This window comes from Liolophura sinensis, chromosome 10, assembly GCF_032854445.1.
Source record: "Liolophura sinensis isolate JHLJ2023 chromosome 10, CUHK_Ljap_v2, whole genome shotgun sequence".
In the NCBI taxonomy this organism is placed as follows: Eukaryota; Metazoa; Mollusca; class Polyplacophora; order Chitonida; family Chitonidae; genus Liolophura; species Liolophura sinensis.
In genome coordinates this window covers 35,009,210-35,027,920 of record NC_088304.1, presented here as the reverse complement: position 1 = coordinate 35,027,920, position 18,711 = coordinate 35,009,210, and the positions used below count along the sequence as shown (strand labels likewise).

The 18,711-nt window shown below is 37.9% G+C and overlaps 2 protein-coding genes across 4 annotated transcripts in view; one reads left to right on the top strand and one right to left on the bottom strand.

Moving 5' to 3' along the window:
• Positions 1-265: 265 nt before the first annotated feature.
• Positions 266-15,316, bottom strand: LOC135476612 (MAP kinase-activated protein kinase 5-like). Of its 3 annotated transcripts, none has more exons than XM_064756695.1 (13): positions 15,277-15,316; positions 14,154-14,227; positions 13,685-13,858; positions 12,557-12,665; positions 8,614-8,703; positions 8,081-8,176; positions 7,736-7,813; positions 6,969-7,156; positions 6,414-6,528; positions 5,493-5,623; positions 4,896-5,008; positions 4,465-4,569; positions 266-2,589 (listed from the first exon to the last, which is right to left on the bottom strand). In XM_064756695.1, exons 1-13 carry the CDS (start codon positions 15,307-15,309, stop codon positions 2,483-2,485), a joined length of 1,413 nt encoding a protein of 470 aa, XP_064612765.1. In that variant the 5' UTR covers positions 15,310-15,316; the 3' UTR covers positions 266-2,482. The 3 variants fall into 3 exon arrangements, with proteins under 3 accessions (XP_064612765.1, XP_064612764.1, XP_064612766.1); XM_064756694.1 differs by lacking the exon at positions 15,277-15,316 and adding an exon at positions 14,521-15,181; XM_064756696.1 differs by lacking the exons at positions 266-2,589; positions 15,277-15,316 and adding exons at positions 3,818-3,943; positions 14,521-15,181.
• A 311-nt stretch (positions 15,317-15,627) lies between these two features.
• LOC135476614 (ubiquitin carboxyl-terminal hydrolase 30-like) overlaps positions 15,628-18,711 on the top strand; it is a 14,615-nt gene continuing 11,531 nt past the window's right edge. The window contains exon 1 of the mRNA XM_064756697.1: positions 15,628-15,815. Coding sequence (XP_064612767.1) covers positions 15,710-15,815 — 106 coding nt within the window. The 5' untranslated portion in view covers positions 15,628-15,709. The remainder of the gene's footprint in view (positions 15,816-18,711) is intronic.

Below are 18,711 nucleotides of genomic sequence, written 5' to 3'. Positions count from 1 at the left end.
ACATCTTGTCTGAGTGATGCTATAGCTATCTCTCAAACTGAATATTAGTCAAACAGAACTGAATTAACACAAAATGTTAAATTTAACAATATTTTTTTGAGAGAAGGTTAACAATTACGTTGAAGAAAGGGACTGCTACTCAGGCTAAAATGGTACCTACACGATGAAAACCGTCAAAGTTCGTAGGAAGAAAAGATAATTATTGTCATAACTCTGAACTCTCGAACGACAAAAAGAAAATGGTATACTTTTTAAAAAACAGTCATGGTTTTATTGGCTGGCATAATTGGCCCCAAAGATAGGTTTGTGAATACTACAGCGGTTCACGCAGTCATTACCATAGGTACAGTTATGTCTATATACATCTACGCTACAAAAATGAAAAAGGAATAAGAAACAAAAGTGGAAATAAATTATTGTTGTGTCTGAGGCCTTATCGCATTCTGATGTCGCCATGGTTACAGAGCAACGTGTCGTCAATACCCTGTGTTTATAGTTCCTTATACAGTTAATTTCCTTAATACATTTTTTTTTCACAAAAAAGATTGCAGCATGTAACAGAACTTCCAACAGAGGGTCTTTCAAACAATCAGTACAATCCACAGCTTCACTGAAACAAACTGATGTAAACTATATACAATCTGATATGCTGTGTCTAAGGCCGTAAATACCTGATGACATTCAAAACGACACAGTTCTGAACAGATTTTTGAAAGAGTCAAATTTGGGAGAATCTGCGGTGAAAACTGTGGCATATGCTCTCTGTGACCTTTGTGATTTTGATGGACTGGTGGTTTACTCAAGAATATTTCAGGTACATGGCCGAGAAAACCGATAAGAGCGTGTGGGTGAAAACGACTATCTCGGAATATGCTATACAAATGTGACCTATATAAATATAACGATAGTCTCATTAATAATTAATCTCCAGCATGACAAAGAAATCAATACTGAGGTTTCTGATATAACTGATTTTAATTACTACATAGTATTCATACATACGCCTTTTCAGTTTTCAGACCCCACACATTAGAACTACTAAGGTGGCAACTGACCACACCGTCAATGTGACAAACTTGGTCAATTTCACAAAGTCTAAATTTTAAAACTTCAACATGTCGCCAGGTTTAAGATTGTGTTCAAAGATTCAAATTTGACAACACCTTAGTTGTTGCCAATTTTAACACCTGAGAGGGGTTAAAAAATCGAATTTTAAATGTTCTCTTAAGTAAAAATGTGCTGTTTGGAACTGGATTATTACATACAATTTTCATGCCTGATCACAAGTCACTTAAAATCTTCATTTCCTCTGAATTTCTACACACATTCATGTTTTATATGGCAAAATATCCAGTCTAACTCCACAACATTAAATGATCTGCCCTGTTCAACCAGAAAACACACTTCCAAACCCCCAAACTTGGGTTATTTTCTAACAATGATCTTTTTTTTTATAAATAGGTGATAAAAACAAGTTGGAAATTTTTATACTTGGCTATGCAAATCCGCCAGTAAGCTCTACACCTCAGAAAGGAGAAATGAACAATTCTCTCTTGAGCACTGACCATGGAGAACCAGGATAGAATGTCCTTATTCTTTCACCCTATCAACCACTACTGCCACCAATATTTTGAAACATTCTGAGAGAACTATGGGGTGTAGAGAAATAATCTGTAGAGTTTTATGAAGCTCACATTTTTGTTGACACAAATAAATCATTTTGGTGTCATTTTATTTCAGTGACACAGTAAAATTTCTGTAACAAATAGTCCAATGGCTACATTTATGTAAAAGAGAAACAATATCATAGGCTCGAATTATAAATTTTCCAGGTTTTAATAGAAATACATGAAGAACAACTGAGGCAGATTAGGTACTGTACATATATTTTTGGATCTCTCAACAAATCTTGTGCTTCTTAGGCATTTTTGTCACCATTGATTAGTTAATCAATAGACATATGGCTTTTTCAACCAAAAAAATCCTTCAAATTACTGAGAGGACAACTTTTGGACTATCCACCAGGGTTATATATTCCCCAAGTTGAAAACAAAAACAAAAGATATACTAGTACATTCACTTGCAAAACAAAAAAGGTGACAATTTTTGGTTTTGATCTTGAGGAACTACCGTTTCATCAGAGTGTTACTTCACTGAAATGTATTCAGTCAACAATTAATAAATAATCTTGTGTAAGTCTACAAAAATAACTGTATGTATGAAACCATCAGTACATCAGAAACTAAACTACAGCCATGTACAGCATCATGAATCATTAGTCTCACTCAATGAAGTCCTGCTCATTTCCCATCATGACTATAGGGGTAATACACATCACTGGAAGACTGTGCCTCCGACACGTGGGTAAACCTCGCTTACAACATTTACGCATTCACTCATCAATTCTCCCACGCAATCTTGACAATATATAATACAAAATTTTCTAAATTTTAATTAATAAATGACCTAAAATGGCGTATTACTAGGAAGTCTTTGAACTGTCCACAGAGTGCGCTGATATTTGCTGAATAAGCTGACGGAGACTCTCAGCAAAGGAGTTTTTGTCCACTTTCTGGTTAAATTTCTGCCCTGTAAGAAGAATAACAAACATGTGAATAAGTATTCTGTTTAAGGCTCATAGTAGTATCTGGGTTCAATAATAATCATAATAATAATAATGAAGTCAAGGCATCACCACGTAAATGTAAAGGTGTTGATCCACATGCCTGGATCCACAAGCCTGGATCCACAAGTCGGGATCCACAAGCCTGGATCCACAAGCCTGGATCCACATGCCTGGATCCACAAGTCGGGATTCCACATGCCTGGATCCACATGCCTGGATCCACAAGCCTGGATCCACAAGCCTGGATCCACATTCCTGGATCCACATGCCTGGATCCACAAGCCTGGATCCACAAGCCTGGATCCACAAGATGGGATCCACATGCCGGGATCCACATGCCGGGACCCACATGCCGGGACCCACATGCCGGGATCCACAAGCCTGGATCCACATGCCTGGATCCACATGCCTGGATCCACAAGCCTGGATCCACAAGCCTGGATCCACATGCCTGGATCCACAAGCCTGGATCCACAAGCCGGGATCCACATGCCTGGATCCACAAGCCTGGATCCACAAGTCGGGATCCACATGCCTGGATCCACAAGCCTGGATCCACATGCCGGGATCCACAAGCCTGGATCCACAAGCCTGGATCCACAAGCCTGGATCCACATGCCTAGATCCACATGCCGGGATCCACAAGCCTGGATCCACAAGCCTGGATCCACATGCCAGGATCCACAAGCCGGGATCCACATGCCGGGATCCACATGCCTGGATCCACAAGCTGGGATCCACATGCCGGGATCATTATGAAGATTATTTGTAACAAACTTGTGAAACCTTTTACATTTATGTTGTGATGCTTCAACATCATCATTATTATCACAAATAAGCAATTATATCAAATCTTATCTAATAATAAAACACAATCTCACTAAGTCACACCAAGTAGCTGCTCCCGACAGGACCATACCTACAGGAATAGCACAAGGTTCTGATCTCAGACTTGAAAGCTGACATAACGAAGTTTGATAAAATGCGACTCAAAATGTTGCTATCTGAGAGCTTTAAATATGTGACTTAACAACAAAATCAATATTTTTATTTTAATAAACCATCACATTTCTGTTCAATTTACTTAGTTTAATATTGGTTGATTAGTTTGGATGTTAAACAGTTTGGGAGCTCAAATGTTTTCTGGAACTGTCATGGCTTTACACATGACATTGCCTTACCCTAAATTTTCACTAGTTTGATCTGAAGTAACACCTATTCCATCTGCTGACTCCTCATTTGGTTGGAAAGGTCAAATTTTAACACCAATCAGAATAGTCGTTTCAGTACAGAAATGGCTTAAAGAGCCAACTGGATCTACCAAAACACAGAAACATGAATCTGACTGGACCACTGCTAGAAGAACTGGGAATAAGTGTTACTTCACAAGTACTGGTAGTTCATGACCAAATCAATATTGGAATAAGCTGTGACTTCAGTGAGCAAATTGAAAATCATATTATATGTATCATAGTAAAGCAATAATGGATTATCCTTAACTGTAAACCATCATCACTCCCTCCCCCCACCCACTTGCCACACCAATCTCAGTGGCTGAGCCATTCGAAGATTTATTTGTGAAGGTTAAGAGTTCAAATCCAGCTCCTGCTGCAGCTGGGTCTCCCAAAGTTTTTTGTTTATGTGTGCCTGACAAGGCATGGTAGTTTCCTCAGTCATGTGTCTGGTTTCTCTCCCCAGTTTCCTTCTCATAAGGTAAATATTCTTGATTGATTGAGTATGGCTGAATATTGGAAGTATTTAATCGTATTGTGGTAATTTCAAATACATAGATTAACACAAAACAAATGAAAAAATGCATAAACACATGGCCGACTCACCGTCCCACTGCCACTGTGTCAGCTTATCAGATAACACTTCACTCTCGTTATTAAAGTGTAAAGCTCTTGTGACTAGGTCGTTCAGTTTAGTGTCATCCTCATCAGCTGTTAAGAGATAAAAAAAAAGAGAACAATGTTAATAATAAATACACAGGTGGAACAAACAATGGGACATGCTTTCTTGTTGTACAGAAGACAACAATCCAGCGCCAATGGTGAAAAGAGTGGATTTTCCTTGGACTAGATAAGACACAAAAGACATAAAAGAATCTGGAGACAGTCAAAGTCTTTACTTTTATACACATATTTCAAATTGTGATGAAACCAATGCCACATTCAGATGCTTTGTTTTGTTAAACATTGTAGTGAATTATTAAAGAGTTATTTGTTTCTTCTTCTTGGAAAACTTTAACAGACGTAAGATGTCAAACCTTTAGGAGGGCGTATGCAGTAGGCAATGATATCCCGCAATGTGGTCACCTGACATGAATCAAACGACTGCTTCCTGGGAGGCTCTTCTGATTGGTCAACAGACTGGTGTCCCCTGATTGGATAAAAAACCATACATGTATAAACACTTCTTTATCCAGTACCTGTGCACAGAGAAACCCTGTGACAGGTTTCAAGTACAAGAACTAAGGAGAGAGAGAAAGAGAAAGAGAGAGAGAGAGAAAGAGAAAACAGGATGCCTTCTACCTGGAGACATAAAGATCTAACATGAAGACATTTTCTATAACATTAATGATGGCTTTTTATCAACTTATTTATGCAAAATGATTTTTCTAAATTCTAACAACAGCTAAGACATTTCAAACAGTTTTACATAAATTTAGTTTGGGGAAGTCCATGTATAGCAACTGCAGTTCACTGATATTTTCAGTGATAGGACTTATTTATTTATTTGATTGGTGTTTTACGCCGTACTCAAGAATATTTCACTTATAAAATGATGGCCAGCATTATGGTTGGAGGAAACCAATGATTGCCAGGACTTAAAGTCGAGATCAGAAATTGGGAGCTAGTCTTACCGTCTCAAGTTACGTTTGCGGATGATTGGATTGGTGACATGAGGGAGGGGCTTGAGTGTGATGGACACATCTGGTACACGTAAGGTTGTCAGTTGTACAGAGCAAGCCAGTTTGATATCCTCAAACCCATCCTGTAAAGATACACAAGTAACAGTAATAATGACATCATTTCAATCCATTTTGAACACCTGCTGTACATAAACAATTCCGCAGAGATCAGCTTGTTCTTGGTCGTTTGCTCACTACTGAAATGCTCTGCACATTGCTATGTTGTGTCTGTAGACCAGACAAAATACTTCATGCCCTCAACTGGTGATACGTGTACGTCTAAATCTATCTGCACATTTATGTACTGTCACTGGTGTTTCATTTGCACTCAAGAGCTTTTCTACTCTCACCACTTTCACTTTCACTATCAGGAATATGGGCGGAGGAAATTAGGGCCGATTACACAAAACCATTTCTTACTTAAGACTGAAAGCTTACAGCTTATTTTTGGCTTTGGAAATTGAAATTTTGTCCCTCTCATCAATGTTATCATTAGATAAACATGTCTAATTTTCAATTTCCAGTATCAAAAACTAAGCATTGGAAAGAATTCTTAAATTTTGACTCAAGTCAGAAATAGCTTTGTGGAAAGAAATACTTGGAGTAAACCACTGTTTGGCTGAGCCAGCGAAAAAGGATTCTGGACGTAAAACGGTTAGAATAAATAAGGACATAAACTACACTGTACTTTAGCACATAAGTTCACCCAGGAAGACACTGGTCAGAGACTGGTTTCAAACAAGTCCTCAGCATGCCAACAGTGCTACACTACCAATGCTTCATGAATACAACCACAGTTTTATTTATTTTATTCTATGACCATGTAGTCCATCTTTCAGCCACCTCAGTCAGTACAGAAGCAGATCTGCCTACCTTGTTTGAGATGATGGCTGGTGACTTCAGGGCTGTGTCCGGGGCATCGTTCAGCCAGGGGTGGGACAGGAGATCATCAATATTAAGTCTCATGGAAGGGTCCACATGAAGAAGCCTGGCAATCACAACATTTCATTGATGATTTATTTGATTCATCTTTGATGCCATACTAAAGAATTTTTCATTTTAACAACGGCTGGGTTTATGTGCACTCAGTAAACCTACTGACTTTTATACCGCTGCAACCAAATCACTGACTGGTAGATTTGAACGTGCGACCACACTGGTCAAGAACAATGCTTCTGGGCCCATTTTTTCTGAAAGTGTATTTGCAGTTAAGACTGCTATTAACTTAAGACTGGACTAAGTGCCATTAGTTTTGTTTTAAGCAAAGACTAGTAGACTCCCACAAGGGCAATTTAGTATTGCCTTATAAATTTTGTTTTTTTGTTTTTTTTTGTTTGTTTTCGGATTAGATTGGCATTTTGTTTAAACACTTAGAAGAACGCTGGGAATTAAAATAAATGCATGTATATTAATAGATTCGAGTCTTACCGCCTGACAACGTCTTTAGCCTCCGGAGATATCGACAGCCAATCGTCTTCTGAGAATTCATACTCTCCCGATATGATTTTCTTCTTCATGACATCAGTGATTTGTCGGCTGGGCGTCTCGGAGTAGAAGGGGGGATAACCACACAGCATGATGTACAGTATGACGCCCAGACTCCACATATCACAGCTCTGTGGGCCGACATAAAGGGCATATACATTACAATTCACCAATAACAAGATACCCATAATATTAAGCAATGTTTGACAAATTTTCATACTTTCTTAACAAAATTCTTTTTAACAAATGTCACAATGCATGTAAGCTTTTTATTCATTTTTCTAATTGGTCAAAATGTGAAGTTTTTTGGGGAGAACACCTGAGTGCCAGGTGCTAAATATAAATGAGTGATAAAAATTCCAGAAAAATTGTTTGTTTATGAAATAGCTTTATTTGTGTTGTACTCAAATACATTTATCTTAAATGTCTACTTAAAAGGTGGCCAATCTTAGAACAAAAACACACATGTGGATAAATAAGGTGAACACAGATCTGACCTCAGAAGCTTGACTGAGCAGGTATTTTGTCAGGGTAGTGATAACAAGCATCTACAGGTAAGGCTACAGGTGGATATGAGCTCTCAACATACTACTTTCTACACTCTAACGTTTGGAGGTGGATATAACAGCCAGTCGTCTAGCAGAGTATAGACAAAACTGCCAGATATACAGCTACACCTGGATTTGAACTCTGAACATAGCACAGTGTACCTTATCATAGGTGTACGGTTTAGAGGTGACGATCACACCCTGTCGTCTCTGCTGCTGATATGACTGAGCCTGTAAAACCTGAAACAGACAGCAAAATATCCACAATTAGAAAATCAACATAAGCTGGGTTTCTACAGGTATTACAAAATTTCAAGCACTTGAGCAACTGCACTTTTTTTTATTGAAAGGAAAACCAATTTCGGAGATGTTTATTTCATAAGAATCACTGCAGGACTGAACAAATTATTCCACAAGAACTTACATATGTAGGTTAACAATACAAGAAACAAAAAACTGAGAAAAAAAACAAACAAAAACTTGAGAAAAAACAAACATGACACTTACCTCTGGTGCTACATAGTATGGAGTAAAATGGGGAGTTTTTAAGTTACCATCGTCTATTTTGGCAAAGCCGAAATCTGACAACTTAATCCCTGCAGCCTGAAAAGGAAAAAACACTTGTTTTTTTTATCCTATCTTAGTGGAGGGTGGGTTTGGGAGGGGGGTGTTCATCCGTGCAATTGTCACCAGGTCAGGCATGGTAACCCGGGCACCGTTGACTGACCAGTCCTCACATTATTTTCCAAAATCCTAGCAAATGAGCCATTATTAATGTGAAATACTTGTAGTCAATGTGCATTAAGTAACATTTGCAACTTTAAATATCAAACTTTATTCCGCACAATTATTTAAGTCCCTGTTCCACATAAATGCACAATAAACAAAAATGCTACAACTACTATAAAAAAGTGCCATACTTTACTCCATACATGTGTGACTATACAACTCCACGCTCATTAACCGATCACAAGGAACAAAACTGTGTATAAATGCACATAGCAGAGAGACAGGGAAGAAATCAGGGCAAACAAACATACCTCAGACGAATCCTTCAGCAGGAGGTTTTCTGGCTTCAAATCCCTATGAGCTATATTTAGACTGTGACAGCGTTGTACTGCATGAGCAATCTGGAAAAAAAAAGGAAAAGAGTAAGAAAACGTGAAAGCTGAGTTACTACCGGTTGAAGTGTTGAGGTTTTGAGGTCACTGAGTGCACCCCACCTGTGCCTGACTCTGGTTACAAGCTGAGGGATGTTTATTATTGGTCTATTCACAGCCAATAGGATCAAGGCTAACTCATAACACAATGACAGTGATTAGCATTCAGTGTTATTAATGGCCTAATTACACCAATACTACACAGCCATGATTGCAATCACGTTGCGCAAATCAACAAACATTACAAAATGTTCATGTCTTCAATTATACAACAGAATCCTTGTTTCATAAAAAATTTACTAACAAATTTCCATGAAAACCAAACAGAGATCAACCGTGTATTTGTTGAATGGTGAAGATGTTTGTATATTTTTGGTTAGTTCTGCCTGTCAGTCCATCAAACTTCTGACATCCTATCTTTTAACATGGGCCAGTTGGTTTAATTTTTGACAGGCTATCTGTTATCATGAGTTATTCACAGAAATAAAGAGGGATCTGGTGTAATACATCCACAAGTGTAATACATCCACAAGTGTGCACTACTAACATTCCATGATTCAGAAAATTACAGATTATGATACAGGACAAATCCATGCATGTTACACATAGCCCTCATCATCAGATGTTAACACTTTTCTACATTCATCAGACTTAATCAACAGGTGACTGCTGCACATACAGCCACTCAAATCTTTAATGAAACTGTTTAAGATATGTGTGCAAACTGTAAATTTTCGGTAAACTGTAAACATACAATTATAAACTGTAAACATACAATTAGAACATAAAAAAAGGCTAAAACTGATTCGTTTGTGTCACTAAAGATGCAAGCTTTGAACAAAACTTGTACAAATTATTTCCCCTCATCCCATAACCCTCTCAGAATGTTTCAAAACATTAGTTGCAGAGGCGGGCTGAAAAGTTTCAAAAAGTAGGGTATTTCTATTTTTTTCCCACTTCACAGAAAACTCTCATGCAGTACACAACTCCAGACTTGCCACAGCTTGACATTAAGTGCTACATTGATATAGCCGCTTGCTTCAATTTCATTTCTCACGATCAAAAATATTAAGTGATGCATCAAATTCAATCCTCCCCTGGCAGTAATAAAACATGGATGCTATAAATTTGCTGCATGCCTAGATATTTAGTCACAGTTGAGATGTTATGCGCTCACACACCAACCTAGGGCATTCCTTTCCATAAACATCTCCTGGGCAGTGATGCGTGTCATTTGCATTCAACCAATCAGAGCTCTGCTTCTCTTCTACCCATGGGAATGATTTGCTCACCGGTTAGGTGACTTCGTAATTATAAATTGTATCTGTTTAAAGGGCTCTAGGTGAGAAGGAACAGGGAAGTTGTATAATAGAATTGTTCAATTTAATACATGATACATTAATAACACTGGTGATGTGGCATACAGCCATAATCATTCACTCAATCAGCTTTCCTCAGGCATACAGCCATAATCATTCAGTCAACCAGCTTTCCTCAGGCATACAGCCATAATCATTCACTCAACTAGCTTTCCTCAGGCATACAGCCATAATCATTCACTCAATCAGCTTTCCTCAGGCATACAGCCATAATCATTCAGTCAATCAGGCAGCTATCCTCAGGCATACAGCCATAATCATTCCCTCAATCAGCTTTCCTCAGGCATACAGCCATAATCATTCAGTCAATCAGCTATCCTCAGGCATACAGCCATAATCATTCAGTCAATCAGCTTTCTTCAGGCATACAGAAAAGAATTGTGTAAAATGAACAAGATATCGAAGACAAAAATCATGTAATTTCTGCTGTGATATTTATCACAGCAGAAATTACATGATGACCACAGGCATGTGCATACGTATATCAGACCAAAAATGCCAAATTTTATACATTCTAAAATATAGTGCAAATGAATAGATAAAAAAAAAAGCAAAAAAAAAAAAAAACATTTAGGAATTGGTCTGTTACAGGATATAAAAGGAGGTCTATGCACACTAAGAACTACTTGTAACATCTGAATAGTGAGTTCAAGTCCAGCTTATGCTGACTTGCTCAGTAAATTTATTTGTTTATTTGATTGGTGTTTTACGCTGTACTCAAGAATATTTCACTTATACAACGGCGGCCAGTAATTATAGTAGGAGGAAAACCCACAACCATCCACATGTTGCTGACAGACCTTCCCATGTACGGCCAGAGAGGATGCTCAGTCAATGAACTGAGCTGACTTTTGAAGGATGAACTGAGGCTGCAATCCTTACTGAAGCTTAAGCTAAGTTCACCAGTCAAATTTTAAAACTCAAATCCGTATTATACACTTGCAGGCTGAACAGGAATTGAAGATGAAAAACTTTAACCAATCTCTATAATGTCAATGACTCAAATTATTTAAATACATACTTTTCAATAAGTGAATGTAATTTTGAATTCCTGTTATCATGAAATGTATTGACGACAATCAAAGAATCAAGCAGAGGATTCTAGGGAAGTCCACCTACTACATGCACCCACAGATACAAACTACTACTAGCATTCTATCAATGTCCTCGATCATACTGAATCATACCAAAGAATGACTTCCTAGTGGCACATTACCTTGTACATACATGTATGCAGTATGGCAAAGTATTCAGGGGATTCCCCGTAATCTATTTTTAACCCAGCACGACATCTAACTAAAGGTGTAATGTAATACACCGTGAAAAGGTAGTAGTCAGTAGTCGACGTTAGGTCATAACATCCTAGTTTTGTGACCACCCTTAAAATATGGATGATTCATCAATGGAATTGCCCTATGAGCTGTAGAATTCTGACCTCTGACCATATATCACCTGTTCATGCTGGTGGTAAGGCAGTGTGACCGCCTGGCTAATATGACATGTTCTCCTATGACGATGTCAGACCACATAATAGTGCATTGTAAACAACCCAGCATATGTAGTTCCTGATGATATGACACATCTACCTGTACACACACATGATATTCCTCCTGAATATTTACAAAAATATCAGATAACTTTTCCCTCATTCCTCAGTATCTCTTTTTGAAATCAAAATTAAGACAGCATCACTTTATACTGTTACTTGTTACCACAGAAGCATCCATTAAATACATCGCTATGAGTTCAAGTCCAGCTCATGTTGGCTTTCTCTCCGGCGGTACGTGGGAAGGTCTGGCTGCAACCTGTGGATGGTCATGGGTTATCCCCAGGCTGTGCCTGGTTTCCTCCCACTATAATGCTGGCCGCCGTCGTATAAGTGAAATATTCTTGAGTATGGCGTAAAACACCAATGAAATAAACAAATAAATCCACTAAATACGTTTATGGTATACCATTTTGCCATTAATGTAGATGCCTCCGCTTATATGGTATACCATTTTGCCATTAATGTAGATGCCTCCGCTTATAAGGTATACCATTTTGCCATTAATGTAGATGCCTCTGCTTATATGGTATACCATTTTTCCGTTAATGTAGATGCCTCCACTTATATGGTATACCATTTTGCCGTTAATGTAGATGCCTCCACTTATATGGTATACCATTTTGCCATTAATGTAGATGCCTCCGCTTATATGGTATACCATTTTGCCATTAATGTAGACGCCTCCGCTTATATGGTATACCATTTTTCCGTTAATGTAGATGCCTCCATTTCTATGGTATACCATTTTGCCGTACTCATGCCTGTTAACATTGTTTAAATCTCCGTGAAGCATCATACCAGACACCAGATACAAGAATGCTGACAAGTTCCTGGAATTTCTCCCAAAATGTTAAAGTTAAATATAAAGTTATAATATTTACATTAAATTCCATACCTGATGCATGTATTTCGCTGCCAATTTTTCTGTAAAGTACTTGGAATGACTAATTTTGTCGAACAATTCACCACCTTGCATGAGTTCCATGACAACCAACAAGCGAGCTCTGAAAACAAACAAAATAAGCAGTCTTTTAACCATCAGTAAAGTTAGCCCCCAATGAACAACAGATTAACTGACTGTTCATTGTTTAATGGTATATTCAAGAAGGTTCCACTTAAACAATTGTTGTCAGTTCTATGGCTGGAAATTGAAGTGCTTGAGGTAAACCACTGGCCTTTCACAGGTTACTGGCAAACTTGTATGTCTCACCAGTGACATACAGACTCACACAACAGATCCGAGAAAAACAAGTCATCTTCAAGAAATACAAGATTTAGAGCCTCAAGAGCACTGTAGGCCTTTTACTGCCACCCACGTTCATACATAGGCAATGGGGAGGGCGTTTGTCAGCAATTCACCTGTTCAATAAGTATCATAACTGTTCACATGGTTAAATAAAAATGTTGGCTTGCACCCTTCATACCCTTCATACAGAGTTGTGAAAGACACACAATGTACTCCATCATGTAACTGCAGTGTCCGGAACAGGACATTAATTAAAGCCCTCATTCATCAAATGCAAAAATTTCTAATAGCAGCATGCACAACAACAACATTATTTTCTAAGATCAGCTGTAAAATGACCATGTAAATGATATGGTTCACCTCTGCATCCAATATCTCACTCACAGGTAAAATTAAGCCTAAAGAATGCAGTTATTCTTTATGTCATTGTTGATTTAAATAACTCTGAAAACCTTTCCACACACATACGTAACACTGGGTGTCATTTTTATAGTGAAGAAAGCCGGAGTGTGTTTGGCAAAATTGTTGATGTATTCTCAACCATGTGACGAACAGATATGAACACCATACTTGTGGAAGACAATGAACATTTTATGGTGCACACAGTCACATGACCATTGTTCATCCCTTATTTTCCAGCTTCATGCCACAAAAAGCAGTGACATCTACAGGTACTAATTTCCTGTTCAGGGTCGGGTGTAAGCCTGCACCTTGTGTGCGACTACAGAAAGTAAAATTATATGAGCACAGGCATTAGAATTTGCCTCCAAATCTTACCTTGGTTGCTGTTCCTTAGGAAACTGCACATCATTTGCATACACGTTATAAACTTCTACAATGTTTGGGTGACCACTGCACATGACATGCAGGTTAACCTCTGTTCTGGACCGCGGTGTGTCTGGTAAACATTTTAAAGCAAACTTTTCTCTGGTAGCCTTCTTGATACATAATCTATAAATGTAAGGAAAAAAATAAGATAAGTAACAATCAAAGTTCAGGGAAACAGATGAACATTTTGATGGTACTGAACCTAAACTGCAAGAGTGGCACTGACACCATGCAGAAAGAAATTAAAAAAAATGCAAATCAAAATAATGCTCCCTGGGTGCTTTTAACTCAGTGAATGAATGAATGAATGAAATCTTCGTAATAAACTAAGCTCTTTATTAAATAAACAAGCAAACAAATATTTTCTCACAGGAATTGACAGTTTCTAAAAACGGCAAAAAAGTTGTTAAGTATGTACCTTACTGGCCCACTTATGCCAGTGCCAAGCTTCTTGTGCCAAAACACATCATAGTCATCCAGGATAGAGTTTGTCTAAAGATAAAAAAAAAGAAAAAACACTAATAAATACAAGCATTTAGCTTAACTGTGTTAAATGCATCAAATGTCTATATATGTCATACTAAAAAACACAATTACAATTTCATAAAAACACAAAGCAATTGTCTACGAAATGAATGATAATATCTTAAAATTAGCCATAAAAACACAGTTCATCATCCCGACTGAGAGATATGCCTAACTACATTTTTGTTTTGAACTGGGGCATGTCACATCATAAAGCATGATAAATCTGCACTTAATTCAAAATAGTACCTAACACTCACCTTTATGACTTTTCTAAACCCTGGTTTTCTCCAGTCCATCATCTTGCCTTTACACATGATGTGTGTCAGTACCAAAACAAGTCTGGTTTTATAAACTGATCACAACTTCACACCCCTCCTGATTGTGCAATCTATAGAAAGTTGACTTGAACTATAAATAGGCGTATATCATTATATTCTTTACCAGCATGTCAAGCCACTCTGGCGGGGAATCACCTGAAAATTCTCTCGCGCCACTTCACCACTCGTGCAAATAGGAATGAAAAGGGATCTTGTTGTGTATGCTGGTTATCAATGAATTTTGTTGGCTTTTTTTTGCCTCCATCTCCCACATTGGGGAGTTCCTGTTAGTCAATGGACGGTAATTGTACAGTCCTTTGGTGAGTGGCGGACTACCTTGTTTTGGGGGCGGGGTATAATCAGGTGTAGACTATAAACTATCATCGGTTCCAGGTCAGTTGTACTACGATTGGCGTAGACAAATAAAACACAACATTGTGACGTTCATTGATAACCCGATCGCCCACGCGAAAACGATTGAAGTTGTCATGCAAATCGAGGTCAAACTCTTCTGGCATTTCGTCATAACTTCATAAGGATAACTGTCAAAATTTACCGGCTCATTTAACTGGGCCACCTGATTCGCCAGTGTGCTCTTGTCTACCCCGATTACCTGAAGCACCAATCTGTAATGAAGCCCACGGAGATTTTCTCATTTAATTCCACTACAAATCAGAAAAATGACAACTGTTGTACCTTAATTCGAAGCCTGTCCCTTTCCAAATCCATTGCCTCCGTAAAGTGCGAGCGACAGCCGTCATTTCCGGGTCAAGATGTGTACAGTCGATTCATTACCAAAGGGGTGTAATGGCTGTATGCACGAAATTCCCAAAGACTCATCTTAGAATAATCCTACCTCAGTCTATATCTGTAGGCACTTTACAGGGCACCATTTACTAATATCCAAATTTCATGAGAGATAATAAAGTACTGTGTATATTATTGTTTTGGATTTCATAGTCTACAGTTCTCATTACCCAAGAATAAATAGACACACCTACTGCAACATCCGGAATGTCCGGCATGCATTGCGCCATGGTAATAGACAGGATGGTGTGATGACAGGGTGAAGATTGAGTTTTCGTGTTTGTCAGGAAAACGACAGTTCCTTTAGACATTTCCGGAAATTATGTTGCCTAAGTCAGCTAGTTTGTTTGGAGGGCTTGCCGCTGTGGCTGCGGTCGGAGCCTACATATTTTGGGGGCCCTCTCAGAATAAGAAATCTCGACGAAAGGGTAAAAAGCAACTGCATGTCGGCGCATAATCGCCAAAATCACTGAGCTATTTTTAGCATTTTTCGCAGAATTGGTGCTGGAATCTAAGGATGTAATTGTTCCTTGCAGTAGTAAAGGGAGTGGAGTGGTTATTGTGGGAAGTTGGTGAAGGGGAAAGGGAAGTGTTTGTCGTCCAAGTGAAAATGATATTCATTGCTTTAGAGTAAACTATACAAATTGCATTTTTAGTTTAAAAAATTACATGTAAAAGGTTAGCTTTGATGCAGTTAGTGTACCAGAACAGTCAGTGTTGTTAGCAGATGATATTCATTGCTTTAATGTAAACTTTACAAATTGCATTTTGAGTTTTAAAATTACATGTAAAAGGTTAGCTTTGATGCAGTTAGTGTACCAGAACAGTCAGTGTTGTTAGCAGATGATATTCATTGCTTTAATGTAAACTTTACAAATTGCATTTTGAGTTTTAAAATTACATGTAAAAGGTTAGCTTTAATGCAGTTAGTGTACCAGAACAGTCAGTGTTGTTAGCAATCAGTGGGTTTTGTAGATCAGGCATTTGCAATTGTATATCGTGTGAAAAAGGGTATGACAGGTATCAGTTTATTGAGGAATCTCCATTTCACAAAGAGCATCTGAGAACAGTTTTATCTGCCAAGAATGGACAGCAACCTCAGATTTGCAACTTGCAAACTATTAGAGCAGTTGTTATGATTAGGTTGATCCTTTGTTAGTCAGCTGGTTTTTCAGTGAATGGGGAACTTGTAAAACCCCTTCCTGCCTGCATCAAAATGGCCTATAGCTGCGAACTCATATCTTCTTTCCTTTATTACGTCACAATTTTCAGTGTATGTGTGCTCTTAAAACATTTATAAAGTACACACGCACTGCAACGTCTAAGAAGAAAAGGTGCATTTTAATGTCATTTGCACCTTCTGTGTAGCTCGTCCATGTGTCTCCCATTGCCCTCACTCTAACTTGTGACAGCAGCCTCAAGTTTAAAATTCCCACTTTATAGCAGGTGACTGTGTTACAATGCCAAAATATGCTCTCTCATGATAAAATGTTACCAATTATAGTGGCTGAAAACAGACGGAAAGGATGGGACAAAATAAAAAATATTTAAAAAGAAAATAAAAAAGAAAACAAAAAGAAAAAGAAAAACTGTCTGTTCAATGTAAGAATGCATTCAGTTCTATAATGCTTTTCAAATCTGCCAGGGAAGGCTGAGAATGTTTATTCTAAACTGACTTGTATTTTTGGTTGAAAGATTCCTTCCAGTTAAATAATGGCTGAAATACTGCCAATTTTTGTTGAATACAATACTTTATTCCAACCTAAATGAAATATCAAATGCTGTAAAGAGGAAGTTGGAGGCTCCTTAAGCTTGTGTAAAGGCACTGTATGGACATTCCCATTTTTAGTAATAGTACATGTACATTCATGTAAGATATGTTCTTGAGTCACCAGATTAGAGGAAGTTTTAAATTACCGGAGTTCTATAATCCTAATGTTTTATAATGGTTATTCTGAGAAGGAAGAGATGGCACTGAAATACTGAAACATAGATGTAGGTCAATATATACAAAGAAGGTGGGCAGTCCCCCACAGTTGTTGGCAAGCTCTGTAAAGTTTGCACTTGTCAGATTGGAAGGCATTTATGACCTTATAGCTCTGACTCGTGAAATGAGTCAGACTTCAGAAGGTATACTTTTGTAGATATATAATAGGTTGTGAGAAACAGTTTTGTGTTGTTTGTTTTGGTAAAGGTCCTTGCTAGTCACCCTTAGCATTTTCCATAAAATGGAGCGAAAATGACGCAGTTGTTTGCATAACAGCTATGTGTAAACAGTAAATGAATTATAAAACTTTCCCCCCAAAAAGTTTTTGTAACAAATAAGTGTCCTAAACTACTACTATTACTGTGCTGAAAGGTATATTCCTGCCTTCCAAACAAACCTCTATGCACCCTTGTAAGATCAATAGAACTTTCAATATTAGGCAACGCGCAGCTTTTGGACAAAATTTGAGGTCATATACCCATGAATTTTGGGGGTCTGTGAAATTCAGGTTGCTGTGTTGGTGACATGGTAGATTATATGATATTAGTATATTGACAAATCTGCTTTTTTACACTGAGATTCTGGTTACCAACAAATAATGGTTGTCAGCTGAACTGCACAACTCTGAGTTTGGTATCAACTCTGGTAATATATGTATAGCCAGTTCCATGTATGATTACAGTTTGAAGTTGTTTGAGCAGTGACTAAGGTGTTATGTTTTTGTTTCTTTTTTTTTGGTGTAGCCAAATGTTTGTGCTTTTCATGAACCATCATGCAGTTTGTAAATAAAGTAATAAGGCTGGTAAAACTACTAAAGCTCGCTAATAACCAGTATTGTAGTTTTTACAGGCAGTCAGGATTCCTTGTGTTGAAAGTTCCCCAAAAATATAGTAGACTAAAAACTCAGGCAGCTAACAAGGCTACAGAAAAGCCTGCATATAGAAGCATGTGTGTGAAGTAATAATAAATAATGCAGCTTTTTGGCAGAGAGGTCCTCCAGCAACCTGTGGATGGTTGTGAGTTTTCCCCGGGCTTTTCCCGGTTTCCGCCCACCATAGTGCTGGCTGCCGTTGTATAAGTGAAATATTCTTGGGTACAGCGTAAAACACCAATCAAATCAAATGAATTTTGGCAGAGAAACCTGTACATTCAAATGCAAACATTTTGCTGTTGATCCCTCATTGGTACTTTAACAGTCCATCTATTGTTTATTTTACAGACCTGTGTCCATTAGCTGTCCGTCTATTGTTTATTTTACAGACCTCTTTCCATTAACTGTCCGTCTATTGTTTATTTTACAGACCTGAGTCCTTCAGCAGTCCGTCTATTGTTTATTT

Bases quoted from the DNA above. Each gene is read 5' to 3' on its own strand.
- LOC135476612 (XM_064756694.1), bottom strand. From the start codon at position 14,577: ATGTGTAAAGGCAAGATGATGGACTGGAGAAAACCAGGGTTTAGAAAA. The intron at 7,157-7,735 runs GTACACTGTGCT...GTCGGCCCACAG, and splicing joins AACCGTACACCTATGATAAG to AGCTGTGATATGTGGAGTCT. The intron at 6,529-6,968 runs GTAAGACTCGAA...TGTGATTGCCAG, and splicing joins GCTAAAGACGTTGTCAGGCG to GCTTCTTCATGTGGACCCTT.